Source organism: Bombus fervidus, chromosome 17, assembly GCF_041682495.2.
Source record: "Bombus fervidus isolate BK054 chromosome 17, iyBomFerv1, whole genome shotgun sequence".
NCBI lineage: Eukaryota > Metazoa > Arthropoda > Insecta > Hymenoptera > Apidae > Bombus > Bombus fervidus.
In genome coordinates this window covers 6,485,175-6,501,746 of record NC_091533.1, presented here as the reverse complement: position 1 = coordinate 6,501,746, position 16,572 = coordinate 6,485,175, and the positions used below count along the sequence as shown (strand labels likewise).

At 41.8% G+C, this 16,572-nt stretch overlaps 3 protein-coding genes across 3 annotated transcripts in view; 2 read left to right on the top strand and 1 right to left on the bottom strand.

Moving 5' to 3' along the window:
* The window catches only part of LOC139996064 (uncharacterized), a 45,471-nt gene extending 31,686 nt beyond the window's left edge, over positions 1-13,785 (bottom strand). The window contains 3 exon segments of the mRNA XM_072020114.1: positions 1,060-1,271; positions 7,134-7,744; positions 13,365-13,785. Of these exon segments, the coding sequence (XP_071876215.1) occupies positions 1,060-1,271; positions 7,134-7,423 (502 nt within the window). The 5' untranslated portion in view covers positions 7,424-7,744; positions 13,365-13,785.
* LOC139996067 (uncharacterized) overlaps positions 1-16,572 on the top strand; it is a 156,346-nt gene that overhangs the window by 48,908 nt on the left and 90,866 nt on the right. The window lies entirely within an intron of this gene.
* The window catches only part of LOC139996068 (uncharacterized), a 68,980-nt gene that overhangs the window by 26,458 nt on the left and 25,950 nt on the right, over positions 1-16,572 (top strand). The window lies entirely within an intron of this gene.

Genomic DNA, 16,572 nt, shown 5'->3' with positions numbered 1-16,572 from the left:
TTTTTTAGATAAATCACTCATCTAGCAAAAGAACGGTATAAAATATCCATAGGAAATTTGTCTTCGATCTCAAAGATTTTCTTCGCCTAATTTAGATTAATAAATGAAATATTAAATTATTTGATACGAAATCGAACGCATATCTATGTTTATTGATTATTAAAGCAATGGAAAAGCTAGTCATAAAGATGGTCGTGTTGGCCATACCGCCAAATTGGCAGTGTTCCAAATTTCGTGCGAAAAAGAGACTACGTCTCTAGCAGACAGATTAGTAATTAAAGCACTTATTAATAACTACAGGATTAAACGCAAAAAATTCGAATGGCGGTTCGCATCGGTTAAGTGGGATCAAAGTTCGTCGAGGAATCGACAGCTTCGAGCCGATTAATCCGCGTCGAGATCAGTCCCGGACACGTGGCCTGTCACTCGGAGTTGACACAGATTTCCACGAGTTGCTTCGACACCCAGGATACGCCGTATCCTTTGATCTGTTTCTGACAGCTTTATTTCGTTCGTATTACGCGTCAATCTTCCCTACCGCGTTCTCAAATGGTTCGTATTATTTTGCATTTCGCCTAAACTTCGTTCAAGCGGCAGGAGATTCTGTTCGTATCGAGTCAGACAACGAATAATTCGCTGCCTCCTTCTCGCTCGAAAAATGTACAACTTCGTATAGAAATTGTAATTAATTTTCTAGACTTCCATTTTTTAAAAATTATAATTTTCAAATTTTCCACTAGCGATGTAATGCTACTTCATTCGTTCTTCGTTCCATTATTAATAATCCCATTAAAATAACGAGTCCCTCTTACATTAATCGTTTATCTCTCATTAATATTTATCAAGCCTTCTCTAAATTGTTTTTAAAATGGCATGCTTCACGGCATAAAGCATCACAGAAAAATTACTATAAGGAACGATCTATATAAACAACGCATCCCATTCAACCGTTTTACCACACTCGATATCTCCGCCCACGTACGTTGCACAAAATGTACGTAAAAGGAGCGAGAAACCAGCGTTCTTTCAATATAAAAGCACGATTAAAGTAGAACTCACCGCTGTCCGCGTAGGTCTCTGAACCGTATCCATCCTGAAGTCCACTCGCCCACGTGCCTTCGTACCTCGCCGTGGACGTGGTCGATTGTCTGACACCGTATCGACCCTTGAATCCTTGAGACCATTCGCCGCGATAAATCCACCGTCCACGGGTCTCCATGCCCAGACCGTGGCGTTTCCCATTCTGCCACTGGCCTTCGTAAACCGATCCACTGAAATTCGATATTGTTGACGAGTGATAATATGATATAAGATGTTCTCAGGAAATCATTCGCTTGCGTTTCGCCCCTTAGCCTCGATGCACCAGAGTAATCAAAGACACTTTCCGGACTTGTTGCTCTTCGTGATTCAAACTGTTTTGCTAATTGGGTTTGTCTCGTGTTTCTTACTGCTTTCTATTGAAAGGGAAGTTTCCTTCGGAGAGATAAGGCTCGTCGAAGGGTGAACAAGATCTCTTTAATAGAATTTTGTGTCATGGAGGTCGCTATTTAGAGAATTTAAAATATATGAAAATTGTTAATTTTATTGACACTAAAATTATGAGAGCGATGAGAATGAAAAATTCCTAATATTTTATCGAAGTTTTATAGGTTTAGAACGAATGATTTCTCAAGATTTAAAAATTGCTAACTTTTTTTAAATTATACACGTTTGCTAATATATATGCTTTTTTAACGATTTGAACGTATGGATAAAACTTTCTTTGTTTACATGGCATATTTTTCTGATAGCTTTTATCTCGATTACTTTGACGCGTGTTCTATCCTCCTTTTTTAATGATTGATACAAAATCACTTATTTGAAATATGTGAATGCATGAACTGTTGTGTTTTTTTATAGATTATAGACTGTTAGTTTGCGCATCTTTTATAAATCTGATCAATAAAAGTAACAGGAATTATATGAAACAAATCAGATTTTGCTAGTCAGCTTCCAGCATACAATCGATACGAAAGGAACTCGTTATCGAAATGCTCTTTGGTCTTTTCAGCAGCTTTTATCGCGTTCAAATTCGAATACCCGTGCGCTTTTCCACACAACAAATACTCGGTGCTCAAAGACGAATATGTTTCGCTCGAGTGAATCCTCCTCGACGTCCGAAGGGAAAAAGAAACGGATCCTTCGAGCGATTTTCTTTTTCGCGTTTCATTCGAAGTTGCAATGAAGAATCTTTCTCTTCCTCGATATTGCGCCACGCGAAGAAAGACCAAATTCCTTGTTGGTTTTGTCGCAAACACATATACATTTTTGTATGTACAAAAAATACGTTGCAACAAATGTACTTTGTTCTTTTCACGGAAAAGATATACGTTTTTTCATAAATATTTATATGACACAGATAGCTTTTCATATAAAAAGAATGAAGAAGAAAGAAGTTTCTGTTATCTTTGGTTCCTTCTCCTTGATACTACGGTTGTTTATGTAAATTCATATTCTTATAAATAAAAGTCGAATAAAACCTAAACTAAGATTTATTTTATTATCTTATTATTCTAATATATTTGTTAGGTAACTTATATATGTTTGTAATTTATATATCTTCTTGTTTAGGTTTATTAACCGTTCTTTTCTTTCTTCTACAATGTGGTTTTTGGCGACATTGCTTGCCAGAGATTATTCGATATTCACGCACCAGTGTCGCTTGCACACAGCTGCAGAGCTCATTTTAATTAACAAGGGACGAAGATTGAAAATCGCGTTGATATCGAACATCGAAGACATACGAACGAAGTTGCAACATTTTCCTGCGAATAATTTGAATTTTTTATTTCCAAACAACTAGAACTAAAACCTCCGACGTTATTTACTCGACCTATCATTTTATCTTATGGGACCCTTTTTCAGAAATTTTGTTGAATATAGAAATATCGCGCGAGTCTAACATAAACTTAATACAGTCATCCTCCTTATCAACGAAACGATATTTCTTCTTAATTTCAAGAGTTATCCGATGACTCACAAGGATGCTATCTATTTCCACCAAAAATATAAACGAATAAAGTTTCCCACTTTATTATGACCAATGACAGAGATAATTGCCGAAAAATGGTTCCACGTCATTCGTGGTCGCGAGTTCGTCATCAACGAAAGGCAGCATCGTAATTTATCGGGCATCCCTAGGAAAACGTGACTTGACGAAGACCTTGCTCCAGTTTAGACGGAAACGAAACGACGGAATCTCTCGGCCCAGATACGTAGTCGCGAGAAACATAAGTTCCCCATCTTTGTCCCTTCTCCTTTTTTCCTCTTTCTATTTTCTTTCCACAGTATTTCCACCCTTTCAGCGTCGCCAGCGACGCGTTTTCATCGAGCGAAACCAACACCGAAACGTGGCGAGAGTATTGAAAGAAGAAACGACTACAGTCGCAATGGAAGATACCCTCTAATTGCTCATTACGATTATAGAATGAGCTTGTTTGAACTGTTAAGCACATACACGATAGTCATCCGATAAGGTTTAGTCAGTGTAATCAACGATTAAAGTGGAACGATCATTTTCTATTTTAATTATTCTATGACCCTCGTTATTGCAAATTGAATCTTGGAATTGATACTCTATGTATACATCCGTCACGATATTAATTTATGTAATTGGAAATTTTGAAGCGACTCTCCTTTCTGTTTTATATTGTTTCAATGATCTTGCGAGATAATTTGATAATTTCAAATAAACGGAAAAACGAAGACAAAATCGATCAAGGGACGAAAACGTGTTGTTATTTCTCAATTCGAAACTTGTTCGATGTGCGTGACTTTGATTCGCGATACGATCAAACCCAGACCTTTCGAATGACATTTTTCTGTTACGTGAGGTCACGGAATCCACAACGTGTTCTCGTAATTGTAACATGACTGGTTAACGTGGTTGATTAATCGATACGCATAAAACGCACGAAAACGTCGTGCTTATCTACCACCTTTAAGGAGGTCACGAATTCTTCGATGGGTACTCCAACTTCGTTAATATCGGAGCCAAAATTCAAAGAATGATAAGTTATCGCTGTCAAAAGTGTAGATAGAAAATTTTCATTATCAGTAAACTGCGAATATGTAACTAAAGTAAATGGAACTGACCTAATTTAAAACCGCTAGTAGGAAACCTTCGTTTCTCTCGAGGCGAAGGAAAATTTGCAACAGAATCTGTAACATGGAATTTGAATACACAGAGACGATCAGACAGTTTTGGTATCTGGATGTTTGGGATGGTTCGGATGTCCCAATAACTGACATTCGATAATATTGGTATATTCTTGGACAATCCGAAGTTTCGATGCATCAACGTGACCTATTATCCGAATAGTCGAACTCTGGCTACCGAATGCTTCAAGGATCTACGAATTATTTATGATTTTTGACAAGGCTGACGAATTCAGGATTGTTCCAAGTCCCGCGAAACACTCTAAATATAGTAATTTCGAATTGACGGTGATTCTTTTCGTTTCGGCCTAATCCCGAGCGTTCCCATTGATGAACACCGTCGTACTAAAAATACATAAAAATGTGGGTCAATTCCCCTATACGTTGAAACGTACGTGTGTCAGCCGATGTTAATAACACTTATATTTACGAGCTCTCGTTGCACTGGACTATTTAAAGCTGCGTGACAAAATTTCTTCCGGAACGATCGACGGCTCAAATATAGTCGCGCAACTTACAACGTTACGCGGTCCCGTGGAAAAGAATCACCGAGAGAAATGTTTCCACAACTTTTATCACAGAAGCTTATTACACCGTCTTTTATTTATTTATGAACGAGGCAAAAAGGAAAAATGGCTTTGATATACAAACAGGAGAAATGTATTCAGTGATTATATTTCATTTCATCAAATTTTTGCCTTGTCAAAAATCAGATCTTCTCTGGAAGAATATTAGACTGTGAAAGTGGTACATATGGTAGCATAGTTTGTTATTTGAACAAACTATAGATAAAGTTAACCGCTTTACTGACCGCAAAGATAATTATTTTTTATTTTTCTTCTCTAGACCAAACTAGACAGAGATTTATTTTATCTTCGAAATACCAGGACGAATATATTATAGTTTTACATATCACGCGCGGCTTATATATTTTGGCATTTTTATTACCACAGATGTAATCTTGATATTGCTATACGTCGTCGCAAAAATCCTTTCGATAAATACGAACGTTATATATTGTTATATTCTATATACGTTGATCTCATTTGAAGAAGAAATGCACTTGTGCCATTGAACACAATCGAAAAATCTCTCAAGAGACGATTGAACAGGAATACCGTTGAAAAACGAAAGAAAATAAGTTTCTATGATGAACCGAGGATTATTTCCCCCCTGTCAGAGCCGTTGGCTGAAAGTCCTGGAAATTTGGCGAAACGATTGTTTGCCGCGTCCGTGAACTAGGTCCTAACCGCTTGGATCCCACTGACCCGGACTCGTTGTCCTTGCACTCGATGACCTACTTTCAGGATCGGGAGATTCCCGCCCGGCCCCAGGTATATACCGAGATACGTGTCAAGGTCTCCCGTTTATCTCGAATTCACGCCGTTAGAGACGGTTCCCAAAGATAGAGTAAAATCAACTAAATTCCGTACGGCCAGGCTAAATGCACAAATTTATCATCTCTCTATTCGATGACGTCTGCCAGTCGAAATCGGTTCACGCTTTCTTTCCACAAAAATGCATCGATAGTGCGACTGATAAATGGAAACATCGTTATTGTGACATTTATGGTTACTATTAGGTGATTATTGTATTGTGAATACGTCATAATATTCAGAGTTGCTTTCCCACATAACGACACCAAATCATCATCACTCGTATATCAACTCTGGTCATTTCAACTATAAAGTTTCAGCGTGCTCGTTAAAGAGCTCCACGTTTCCTCTTTGAGCGAAAACCTTCATCCGTTTCGTGGTCGTTTATCTGGATCTGTGTCGTCTTTAGGATTCGGAAGATGAGGTTTACGGGTTCTTTCTGCTTCTAGCGATGTATGTAACCCGTGAAAGCTCTGCTTTTGCTTTTGACAGAGAAGCTTCCACTACCTGATCCTATATTACGGGCTGTCTATATTTAAGAAAACGATAGTTATATCATTCACGTACGACGAAATGGTAGATGAGTTGGAAGAAGTTTGATCGAATAGAATCGATCGTTTCAAGTTTGGACCGTGTTTGTTCTATCGAGAGTAATTATTTTAGTGCTCTTGCGAATCGAGGAGATTTAGCTTTCGAGACAAGAGAGCCGAGTTTGAAAGCATTCGACCGCGATCGAGATATCGATGCTGTGCCGGTGTATCCCCGAAATACTCGGGCATGCACGCTCCAGCAAGAACTAACGAGCCTGAACCAGTTTCATTTACACGGATGCCTGTTTCAAGTGTTTATTATTCACCGAGAATCTTCAAAATAGAAAGACGAGTGACAGCAAGCAAATCTAATGTCTGTTTTTGTAGTTAATGGAAAGACAATTAGAACACGAGGTAAAGATTGTTCTAGATAAATTGAAAATGAATAGAAGTCAATAACGTTCTTATTAATTAAATTCACGATTCCTTTGATTTGACATCGTTCCGCTAATTGAGGACGGTTTACGATCTGGATAGTAACAATGTACACGGAGATTGGCTTAACCAAGAAGATCAATTTTAATCCCTAACGAACAGAGAGGGCATTTGTGGTTTTAAATCGTTCAAGGCTAGAATTCCAAGAGTTGCGATGTCTTTGTAGTATCTTAGACGAAGTTTGCAAAAGACTCGTTTTATCGGAATTTTAATTTAATCCACATTATTAATGTTTAACTATAAACCACTAAGAAATGATTTTCATATATAAGTTGCATTTAATGATCGTCCTTACGTTTATTTTATATCGACGCATTTTGATAAAAAAAGAAAAAAAAAAAGAAAAAGTACAGAAAGAGCCTGTATGTCAACATCCTAATGGAATAATTCAGGATTCTCGTCAAAAAGTAAGAAACCCGATCAAAATTTGCCGGAGAGAGTCGAGAAAAGCGGCGCTAGTAAGCGAGGCAAGGAGCGAACAGAGCAAATTGAAATCATGCCAAAAATTAATAAGAATCCGAAGGTCTGGTCTCACCTAGGCCAGGTGTAGACACCGGAGACCTCGAAACCAAAGTGCCAGCTACCAGAGTATGCACCTTGGCCCTTGGGTCCTGTACATACGCCGTGTCCATGAGCTTTTCCATCTTCCCAACCACCGCAGTAGGTGCCGCCATCGTCGAAATCGAATCTGCCACCGTTAACCTGGGCACGATTAGACGCCGCCGTGGCGGTACCTGTCGCTCCAGGTTGGGCAGTGCTTATGCCACCTGTTTGAGGCAATTCGGCACCACCTGCCACCCCGTTCGGCGCTGGCTGTTGCTGCATCTCTTAACACCACTTTCTAGTCTTCCACCACCTCCTCCTCCTCCTCCTCCTCCACCACCAACTTGTTTCCCCACCACCCACGTCGTAATCTTTGCCTTTTTCTTTTTCTTCCTCGTCGTGATTGTGGTCGTAGTCGTAGTCGTTGTGGTTGTCGTGTTCCTTATCGTCGTCTTCGTCTTCGTCGTCTTCGTTAGTGTCGTCGCGCTGACCCGTTACCAAAAATCGCACGCGCCTCGTCTCCCTGCTGAACGTTGCTCCGTCATCCTTCCTTCCTTCCACCTCCACGATTCTTCTCGTTTTACGCGTACCACCAACGGACCTCTGCAAGATCACACGAACAACCCTTTGTTGATCACTCCAAGTCGTCGACGAGGAACACTGATCGCGTCAACTATTTTACTTAGCCACGTGAAAACTCGCGTACGCGATTATGTCCGATGTCTTCGCACGGGAGCGCGGGGTCGTCTTAAAGAACGATTCGAAGAATCGACGAGACTCGAGCGCTATTATGCTCTAACGAAGAGATTAGGGTAAATTTCACTGAACCAGCATGGTCACGCGTTATCGATCAATGATCGACCGGTCGGTTATTTGGATGTCAAGGATACGGTTTTTCTCTTCTTTGTGTACGATCTATAAATACGAAATTCAGCCCGAAGCGAGGCTAGACGAGAACGCGCTAGGATTCGACACGGGTTAATTTTAGTTGCCGTTGGTCGGACAGCAACGGACCTGAAAGGAACATCATCGCCGGAAAATCTCGAGTCTCGGCAATACGAACTACGATCACAGTTCACTAAGACGATCTCGTGACTCCCCTGCGAAACGGCTTCGACCGGCTTTCCGTGGCCTTGAAACACTCGAGGACACAAGGATAATCGATACACCCGTACGATCTCCTCTGTAGCACCGTACGTCGTTTTACACGTTCGATACTTTCGTCGATTTCTTATTCTTTGCACTTTCTTCTTCTCCTCATCCCTACGTTTCTCACCACTATCGATCGACAGGGTTCTGGCGGTTCTGCTAATCGATCGCCGATTATCCTTCGAGCCTAACACGCGCTCGACTCGCACGCACACGCAGCCATTCGCACGCACTCGCCACCGTAAGCAGCCAGTTTAAACGCGGCTCAGATTCCCTATCGATTCAGCTGATTCATTGGTAACGAATCAGCAGCTGATTTCGCGCCACGCGACACGAATCCGCGATAATCGATAAAAGGAGAGAGAGGGAGAGAGCGTTTTCTCTTCTGCTAATTCGCCCCAAAATCGCCGATTCCGATCAACGTTCCATCTAGATCCGATCACCTGTGGTCAGTCGGCACTACGCGAACGGCACAATCGACGATACACTTTCGAGTTTTCCCGAATATCAACGTAGTAGTATCCGTCTCCAGGCATTCGTTGGACAGTCTTAATACCAGGAGAGGATGCAGCAGGTTTTTCGTCGAACTTGTCGAAACTCGACGGCTGAACAGCAGCCGCGGTTTCGCCGTCCGTCTGACGCCGTTACGCAACGCTTCTATAAGCATCCGTGATCCGCTCGGAATGTGACCCTCTCTCACTCGCTCTCCCTCTGCTACACAGTCTATCTCCGTTCCACTCTTTCTCTCGTTGCTCTCCTTCCCTCTGTCTCTATCTCTCTTGTTCCACCTCAGCTTTAGCTCGCTTCTATCCTATGTTCTGTGTTCGTATGTCGCTCGGTCAGTTGTTAAAACGAAGGCGCGAAAGCTCGTCCGATTAGAGGAACAGTCGGAGCTTGGTTCCTCTCTAGATTAGTTGCTGGTCGCGTTAGTCTACGTGCACGTAGTAGATGAAGAGAAGAAGAAGAAGAAGAAGAACAGCGGCATTCTGTACCGCCTGGTCTCCCTGGTCCTCCTACGTGCGAACACGATGGCCAGTGAATCAGCCCGCGCCGCCTCTTCCTACATGCGGCCTCTTGTCGGTCTTAAAATATTCACTAGACTTCACGACGAGCAGAGTTTCGCGAGGAGCAGTGCCGTTCGGCCAGGGAATATAGAGCGATTCCTCGTTGGGCTCGACGGCCGATTCACCTCTATCCTTTCGTTTTGTGGACCCACCGAACGAAACTACGTACGCGGTACACTATAGCGAAAAACGATAGAACGCAGAGGAACGAGCGATTAGCCGGTAGAAGCACGCACTCGCACCTTCTTCTCTCTCTCTCTCTCTCTCTCTCTCTCTCTATCTCTTCTCTATTTCTCTTTCTCTTTTTTTACGACGTACAGGACAAGCTTCGAAGGATCGAAGTGATCATCGGTAACGTCACCGTGTTTTCGCGTCCGATCGCGATTTACTTCGTGTTGTTAAGTCTTGGTAGGAGCGATAGTCGTTTGTGCGATGGTAATCGCGATGGTACGCGTCAGCATGATCAACGGGGGCCCGGAAACCCGGTGTCGTCGCGACGTCGACGTTTAACCGTTCGCGACCGCTGGCTAGACACGATTCACCGCACCCGCCCAACGTCCGTCCGCTCTAGCAACACGCTAGAGCGGTGCTCGTGCTCGAGCTCTAGCCTCGAGCTTCTCGGCTAGCTGGCTAGGAGCTTCTATTTTTATCATGGGGTGGCGAATTGTTCCCCACACCGGCGGCGGTCCACGAGGCGGCAGCTCGAGCGGACCAGAGGTTCGCCAATGCGACCGGGTTCAAACCATTTATAAATAGTAGGAGTTTCTCGCGCCGCTCGCGGAAAATCGGCGACGATTTGCCGGAATACGGATTCGGGTCTGACTCGATGCTTTCGAGGACGTACAGTACTGATTCCTGGATTAACCTGTTAACCGGGTCATCCCTTAACCCTTTCACGGTCCAATACCTTTTTAGCCTCCAAGGAAAATTATTTTTTTAGCGATTGTTAATAATAAAAACAAATTTTCTCGAATGACCTAAGAGATGTCAAATAAGGACATTCTATTGATCGAGAACGTACTAAAGTACCGATAACGTTAAGTACACGTAATATATATCGAGAATGAAAGGGTTAACCCTAGTTCGTGAATATCAAAGAATAGCTACAGAATCTGTTAATTGAATTCGCAAGAGGAATTTACGATAGGTTTGGTTCAAGATGAATTTATATCTTTGATGTCTGGGTGGTTTAATTCGTCGATGAGTGCGAGGCAGTCGAGTTGTTCGTATTTCCGATTAACCAGCCGTCTTGTCGAACACGTGTACCGGAGCGTGGTGTAGATAAAAATTAATGATATTTAGAAATAGCATTGGCAAACGCAATTGATACGGTACGGACTGTGAATCCCAGCGAGATTCACGCGCACCAAACGAATACGCTATATTGCTAATTAACATTTGTTGATGTATCGTGTATACTTGTATACGTAGGAGCTTGAACGAGTGATTCGAAAGAAAATTTTGGTGAGCCAGTCAATAGAGGCTGTAAACGGCGGTAAATTATCATGGCATGAGTGTTCATTCAGATTTGTATGATTACTAATTCATGGGAGAATTTACGTGTTTGATATATTTAGATGATCCAACTTTGAATGAACGCGTAACGAGAAATATCAACAATTATATCTAGCACACGTGTTTCCTATTCGTAGAACATCCTTGCATAGAATGAAATTCGAGGAAATTTACGAGAAACTTGGAATGTTTCGTTCACTCGCCTTCTCAATGAAATTCGGAGAATGTAACTTAACGAAAAACTTAGAAAACTCGGTGATAGATTTGTTGATTCTACCAAAAGTAGAAACATTAACGGTCACATTCGGCGCGCAATCATGTTCTCTCTTAAATGGAATGTTCTTCTTCAGAATGAATTCAAAGAAACTTACGAGCAACTACACTCAACGACCTGTCTTTCGTTTCGATACCAGAAGAATCTTGACAACAAGTAAACGTAATAACTTGCACGACGTCGAGTTGAAGTCGTGGTAAAAGTTACGAAATGGAGGGTACTTTGCTTGCTACGGAAACGTGCAATAAGATCTAAACGACTGGGTGAACAAAGATTTCGATCGATCGATGAAACAGCATGGACGCGTCTATAGCCGGTGCATAGGACTGCATTTTTGATGCTGCACTCATCGATGTCGGTCAGTCGCTTTCCTTCCCCTCTTACAGAAACTAGGCTTCCTTGAATTTATTAGAATACATTCCCCCGTGTCAACGATCCTACGAGACTTCGACTGCAACGTTGTCTATTTTTTTATTTTCTTCTTTGTGCGTCGAAGAATGAACGAAGAGAGCTGATCGAATGCTACGGAGTCTATGTAGAACGCGGACCGTCCAATCCTCGCTCGTGTCCTCCCGCTTTTTTATATAACAGAAATCAATTAATCGATCCCCCTTCGGTGTGCCTATTGTTGCACGCAACAACGAGAAATAATTACGCGTTCCCCGATGATGCTCTCACGCTCGCCGGCGCGGTCACGAGAAAAAGAAAAGAGAGGCCACAAAGCGCCGGTATACCCTCATTATTAAAATAACTCCTCCTAGAGGATCGTTTTTCCCTCGAAACGCTCGTTCGAGTGCCAACTTTGAGACGATCGACCGCCTTCTTCGCCCAAAAATCCATCGACTTCCAGCCAGTTAATTCTTCCATTTCGGTTCGATGCGACCGCCTCGATTGGCGTTTAGTCGGCGAAAAATATTACAGGCCAAATCTAAGCGAACGTGCGACGCCCTCGTTTCACGCATGCCTCTTGCACCTGCGGACGCGTCCGACCGCACCGTGGCTGCAAATCGCATCGTCGTCGTCGTGCGTATCCGTGATCTTTGTCTCGTGTCATTCGCTGATGATTATACCGATGTTCTATGTATGTATATAGTGTCATAGCTATCACGCGGTCGTTACGCGGGAACAGAGGCACCTGAGGAATCGTCGGTAACGTCCACGAGGCTCGAGGATTCCTTAGAATCTTGCGAACTTACGTTACGCGCTCTGACATTGCAAGTTTTGTTGCAGTAGTAAATAATACACGAGCAATAAATGTCCGTGGAAAGGAATAATTTGCAGGTAATCGCGCGCATCCAGAATGTTCTTCGGTAAAAACACAAAATCATCGAAAGGAGAAGCACGCTAAAATTAATCACCGAACATTTTATAATACGCTTAATGAACGATGGATAACGAGAAATCGATAAACTCGATCTATATCGAGGTAAGAAGAGATATAGATATTTCGAAGTTGAGATTATCACGCAGCGGAATTGGTAGTCCTCGAAATATCGCGTCACCGGTGACCAAATCGAGGAAGATCCTTACATCTAGCGATATCCTGCGAACGGACGAGTCGGGATCGATCCGTGAAAGAAGAAAACCGACGCACTCGCGACCCAAAAATACTTGGGAAAAATCATATTCGAAGCGCAGCTGCAAGCATCACTAAAGAAAACACACGGAAATAGAGCGGGCACGGCTAGAGCACACGGCTCGCGCGCGCGAGAACGAGGCGCTCGTGTCACCGTGACCCATCGGGAGAAGAAAGAAGCTAAACTAGAGTCCTTTCAACGTATTCTTCTCACTAACTATCCTCATATTTTTTCGCTATAATTCACGTTGCACACGCTCCACCCAGAACACACCACCAATTTTAAAGCTCTCTCGGGTTCGCACTTCCGATCGATCGATCCGCGCGAGCGGCACGTGCAGTTTTCCGCGGACGATTCCGGCCGTGTCGTCTATCGCGCACTACGCACTGCTCCGTGGAAAAACACGTTGTGCGTTTTTCCGCACACGTGCGCCCCGGCCCGCACACAGCACTTGTCAAGCGCACTTTCGCAGCTGCGCCACACCGCATTCACGCATGCAACCCTCTGCAGCAGCACAGGCACACGCATTCAACCAGACGCACGTTTCATCGATACTATATCGCGGTATACTTGTGCACGATACTCATAGTTTAACCGTTAATACGATGCGACCGAATTAGAGAAGATCGGAAACGACGATATACCGTGCCGTGATGTGGCGTCTCGACGCTCCGGCATCGATGGGCCACCGTGGACGCGTCGATCGTTGCTTCCTCTGTTACTCTCCACCGTTGCGCACCGGTCTCTGGCTCTACTCGACCCTGGTCCTTCTTCCTTTTCGATCGTTCACTGCCTATCCTCGTCGTGGTCGTTGTACGCTGGTCGTCGCTATAAAGTTGTCTCTTCTCTTGGTCTCGACTCTCCTACGCTTCTTGTCACTTCCGGTTCTCGCGTGTCGTTCCGCAATAAAACAGGTATACTATGCCCCGCGAGATTCGTTTTATTGCGGAGGCTCCGGCTTGGTTTTCCACCTCTGCGTCGTCGACGTACACGCACCGTGGATACGGGAACGTGCGTCAGGGTGGTGGCATGATTGCGACTATCCACTTCAACCGTACATCGCCGTCGGCGCTGCCCTCGACGCCGTGCGACGCCGGCGTCGTGGCGCCTCGAGTCGGCCGCTCGAGTAGCACACATGCGCTGCTCGATACCGATGGCCGCGATTCGTCGTTCGCGCCGTCTGTCTTCAGCGGGATATCCTACGGTGAACGAGTTCTTTCGATGAATTTTCATTGTATCAATCGAATCTTGTTTTTGGTTATTTTTCCTAGATGAAGCTGCCACTTAGCGTTTCTGTGGTTTGATTAATTGACCTGTGATATCAATGAATTGTTTTTAAAAGAAGTGAAAGATTTCGTTGGATTATTTGGAAGCAGATAGAACGCGGTTTCGTTTCGTTGCGTTTAAATTTGAAATTAAAATAGTTCCAGAAGTTTACATGTAGTTAAATATGAGCTTCAGGCAATCCGACAGTCTTCCAATCTAAATTTCTAATCTAAACTCCTGCCATTTGTTTCGGCTTATCTTACGAAATAGCACAACGTGGAGAGTGTCGTTCTATTTAAGCTCAAATATCATTCCCGAAATCGAGAAAATATTCTTGCCCGAATGGTCGTGGCAAACTTTTGCAATCGAACTTTCAACGAAGTTTCACGCGACAGAGCTTCGGAGTTACGGAAAGCAAATTATTTCGAAGCATTTTAAATTAGAAAGAAACGCGAACAGCACCTTCGAACATTGCAGGTTTCCACGAGCTACGGAGAGGGATGTTACGATAATTCGAACGTGATCGAACTAAATTTCAGGCTCGAGCGAACTCACTTCTATCAGGTCCTGCACTCGAAAGTACGTATAAACAAGAAGATGGAATAAGAAGGGATGGTAGAACATGTCGAACATGTCGAGCCAACTATGCGGTACATATTTCGAATGTAAGATAGAATATGTGACCACTGGATGGAAAATCGAAGCGTGGCAGCGTTTACTGGAAAATCGAAGGCAATTACTTCTGTAATACGCTTCGTAAAATTCAATAGATTCGACTATCGACGAGAGAAATGGTTCATTCGTCACATTGTCGTATCTTTCGTATAAATGTACGAATATATCTTCTTCGTGATCGAGCAATTTAAATATTAGACAAATTCTTGGTCACGTGAGCTCGTTGCCCGTAGCTTATCGTTTTATTTTACGATAAAATTACATTCTCTACGAAAAGTACGAAACACTCTTGTTTCTTAAATTATAAATTTGAATTTATCAATGACAATGGATTTTTTATCCTTAAGCGAGTACTACGATTCTGTTTTCTTATTTATAGCGTACAGGATTCTTCAGGTACAATATCGTTTATTAATCGTTGTTAAACAAATTTTGCCGTCTGCTGGCAAGATGTCAGCACAGGGCGACTGGTAACATCGTCTGTATCGACGGACAGTTAAATATCGACATTAAATCCAAGCTCGAATAGATGTCCACCGTTGTGTTGGTATGCACTGCATGTCGTCTGTGATAGACGATCATGTTCTTGGGAATATCGAATTTTACCATTGGAAAGTTACCCTTAGTTAAATGCACACATCAGATACATAATAAATATTATCATACTATAAATTTTCTTACGCGAACTGAAATACCGACTGTATTCCTCTCTTACTCTGTCCTTACTTATTATCATGTTTCTTCTCGTTTCTCGTCTCTTTTACACCCTCTGACCGTTTGTTCTTCTAAGATGCATAGATAACATTGCAAACTACATTAATACGATACAGAAATATATTTAATATTTTAAACATTGGTTGGTCTTTATTGTTGAAAAACGCTTTCATCGCGTTTGTTACGATAATTAAGTAATTCGATCGTTGCCCAATTAATATATATATATATATTTAGTACGAATCGGTGTAAATTTTTATTTCGAATATTATTCCTTACGGAAACAGCTAAAAATTTGGAGTTTATCTCGTCGTTGCTATATATGCTAAATTACAACAGAAAATATCGTTCGAAATAACTAAAACCCACGACATTGATTATGTTTGACATTATCATAAATCGTACTGTCGCTATCGATTTGTTTTATTACGAAGTGAATCGTTCTTCTTTTAGAAGGGATAACCTTTTACACCTATTTATCACTATTATTGTTTATTTATCACAGTGCTATATTCTTATAATAATCATGCTGATGAAACATGAGAATTAGCATTTTGTCGTCTCATGAGCGAATAAAAATCAGATTACAGAAAATTAATGGAGCTGAGAAGCTAATCACATATGTGTTTATAATATAGTTAATTAGTTGCTAATAAGCATAAGAATAAAACGTTCAATTCTTAAACTATTATTCATCGATATATCTACTCTTTAACAAACTGTATCGTAATTTATGATGTTTCTATTTCTGCCATAACCGCTAACTTGTCAAATTACACGCTATCATTGACGTAGCTAAATGTGAATCAGATTTATTTCACGAGCAATAAGTCAGTAGCAACATATGATCATTTTAGTAAGAAATTTTTGCATTCGATAAAAACGTATAAAAAAAAAAATATAATACATTTCCTGAGAATTGCATAATTTCACGTGTTTCTCTAAGAAATGTGAGAAATCTTGCTGTTAAAGATACTTTGATGTACTTTCTCCTGCAAAGTTGAATGAAACGGTTGGCACCAACAGGAAGCAAGAATTCAAGAATAAATTTACGTTTACGTTATAAAATGTTACTTAAAAATATTACTAAAAAATTACTTTTCCAATTGTATCCATATCGAGATTTGTTTTAATTTTATTACCAATTAAAATTCTTATCGAATAATATTACAATTATCGATAGTAATTTCCTTTATT